The sequence below is a fragment of the Notothenia coriiceps genome, unplaced genomic scaffold, assembly GCF_000735185.1.
Source record: "Notothenia coriiceps isolate Sejong01 unplaced genomic scaffold, NC01 NC01_scaffold00002723, whole genome shotgun sequence".
Classification (NCBI taxonomy): domain Eukaryota; kingdom Metazoa; phylum Chordata; class Actinopteri; order Perciformes; family Nototheniidae; genus Notothenia; species Notothenia coriiceps.
This window is the reverse complement of record NW_011335424.1, coordinates 1-2864: the sequence shown is the minus strand read 5'-3', so window position 1 is coordinate 2864 and position 2864 is coordinate 1. Positions and strand designations below refer to the sequence as shown.

At 42.5% G+C, this 2864-nt stretch overlaps 1 protein-coding gene across 1 annotated transcript; it reads left to right on the top strand.

The window, feature by feature from the left end:
- Positions 1–379: 379 nt before the first annotated feature.
- LOC104940821 (sphingomyelin phosphodiesterase 4-like) lies at positions 380–2770 on the top strand (the record flags this gene model as incomplete). Its single annotated transcript, XM_010765802.1, has 2 exons — positions 380–970; positions 2530–2770. Coding segments are annotated over exons 1-2 (352 nt in total), but the record flags the coding sequence as incomplete, so codon positions are not given.
- Between the last annotated feature and the right edge of the window lie 94 nt (positions 2771–2864).

Below are 2864 nucleotides of genomic sequence, written 5' to 3'. Positions count from 1 at the left end.
GTTAAAAACTTCAGAATTTGTATCGACCGCTGTTCAAATGACTGCGTTGTTTTCCCCTGAAAGTGGGCGGAGCCGTCATTTTCACCCGGAAGTGACGTAGGTGTTACACTCAGAAACCCCTGATGTAGTATAACATGTAACTAGTTTAATATGCATTAAGTTATTTGATTGATTGATTGATTGATTGGTTGATTGATTGGTTGATTGATTGATTGATTGGTTGATTGATTGGTTGATTGATTGGTTGGTCAAGTCTTACAGTTTTGAGTTTACTCTGTTTTTGATGTTAAACAACAGGAATGGGAATTACTTTTAGATAATACATAAGAGTATTTTTTCAATTATTTGTATTTCATTTACTTATTGAAATGCACAAACACAGCCACACACTTCCTGTTGCTTCACCTGGAACCATGTTTGCATCACAACTCGAATAATTCTTAGCAATTTTGTTGACAAACACGCCAGTTGTTTATGGAGCGAAAAGATTCCCCTCCCTGTGAAAGTGTTCCCTCAGTCATCATGTGATCTGTTTGTCCATTTGTCTCCCTCCTGCTTCCTCTCGCACAATGTGTCCTTCTCTGTTCTCACTGTTCCCTTTCCTCTGTTCTCATGTTTACCTTCCTCCATCTTGTCTGTCCTCCTCCTGTTTGTTTCATCTCGGCCAATATTCTTGTCCCGCTGCTCTCTCTGTTTTCGCTGTTTCTTTTTTCCTCTGTTCTCATGTGTACCTTCCTCCCGCCATCTTGTCTGTTCCTTCTTCTTCCTCCTCCTCCTCCTCTTCCTCCTCCTTTTCCTCTTCCTCTCCCCCCTGGTGGTAACGGGGGAGAAGTTGGCGTTGCTTCAGTACCGCCTCAGTATGTCCAGCATGCCGAGCCAACCCTTCACCCCACCAGGCTCTGGGACCCTCAACACCTACCAAGTACTATTACCTTTTCATTCACCCCTGTCCCTCTGGGGTCTCCTGGAGGTAAAGCTCAGTCAGGGTCAACGTCAAGGATACTTCTCTCATAAAGAGGGGCGCAGGAATGATTCCTAAAACCTGGAAAATAGCAGGTTAGCACTCGTGGTTGGCTCTTCTGGAAGTCAATGTTTTTTGGTTAAGCTTGTGGTTATAGGATGCTAAAGAGATTTTTATTCTAAGACATCAAATACGTCAGTAAATACCCCACTGGTGGATAAAAACAAAAAGGTTGCTAGCAAGTGTCTAAATGAGACAACTAAACGTCATCACGCCCAACATTAGCCTCCTTTAGCTTAGCGGTGGTGACGTGAAGTCATGTGACCGTGCTGTAGTTCCTTTAAGGTCCAACATTAGCCACCTTTAGCTTAGCGGTGGTGACGTGAAGTCATGTGACCGTGCTGTAGTTCCTTTATAGCCCAACATTAGCCTCCTTTAGCTTAGCGGTGGTGACGTGAAGTCATGTGACCGTGCTGTAGTTCCTTTATAGCCCAACATTAGCCTCCTTTAGCTTAGCGGTGGTGACGTGAAGTCATGTGACCGTGCTGTAGTTCCTTTATAGCCCAACATTAGCCTCCTTTAGCTTAGCGGTGGTGACGTGAAGTCATGTGACCGTGCTGTAGTTCCTTTATAGCTTATAAGGATCCCATTGAGAAAACCCATTAGCTTTTTGTGGAGGGAACCAGGGAGATGCTAATGTCTGATGCATTAAATATTTTCAAAAACAAACCCAATGGATAAAGACAACCACCTTTTATTAAATGGCATTAGTTCCCTGTTCATTACAGGCTCTTTTGACGATGAATCTCTGCGGAGAAGTATCCTTGACGGGGAAAAGTAATCCTGTAATGCAGCTTTTTGTAATCTGAGTATTTGAGCTTCTTTTTTTTTACTGGTTTGTATGTGGTTCAGTTTTTTTAAAGGCATGCTTTTTACACTGGTGTGCTTCGTTGCTTCGTGCATGTTGAAGTGGTTTGATGATGTTATCTGTATAATTATCTTAGAAGAGCAAAGACACTACTACACTCTGAACAATCATTAATTTAACATGTCAGTCATTAAATCATTTAATTATCGGCTCTACATTCCTTTAAATATTTTTAATTGAACGTCCTTCAGGTAGGGTTTGTGTTTCGTTGCATTATATGACATTTTGCATCATTTAAAAAAAAAAAAAGCAGCTTTGTTTTAGCAGCTAATGGAGCACGGAGGTCCCACCTTTAATTCTGTCATTTATCTAGTGTCAAAGGGGTAAATTGTATACCGGATTTACTTTATTTTTGTAAAGCATTGACAAAACCTGAAACCGTTTTACTCCCTCTACTTGGTAAAGTAATTCATGATACTCATAATAATTTTGTATTGTAACTACCTATGATCTGTGAGACCTCTGTACTCTAATAGAACAATTAAACCACGCTAAGCCTTTGGTTGATAGTTTACCTGCTTTGGGACTGGGCTGCGTTCTGATTGGCTGCTGGTGTACCTGAGAGCTGATTGGCTGGACTGTGTGTGTGTGTGTGTGTGTGTGTTTATGAAGCTCTTAGTGACTGTTTGTCTCTCTCCAGGAGCCGTTCAGCCCCACGGAGGAACACGTGTTGGTGGTTCGTCTCCTAGTGAAAAACCTCCACGCCTTCTCAAACAGCCTGAAGCCGGATCAGCTGACCTCTTCCCCCCCGACACACTCACACACACACACTCACGCCAGCCCCCTGGAGGAGTTCAAGAGGTCAGAACAATCACAAACACTGATACCTGTCACAAATACTAACGTCTGTCAGACTGCAAAGCTGTATTTCTCTCATAGGCGTCATTTATCCTGGGGTCTCTGGGGACATGTCTCCACCTCTTTGCGAAATGGCCAACTTTGCATTAGGATCTTTTGTTAAACATGTTCTGAAAT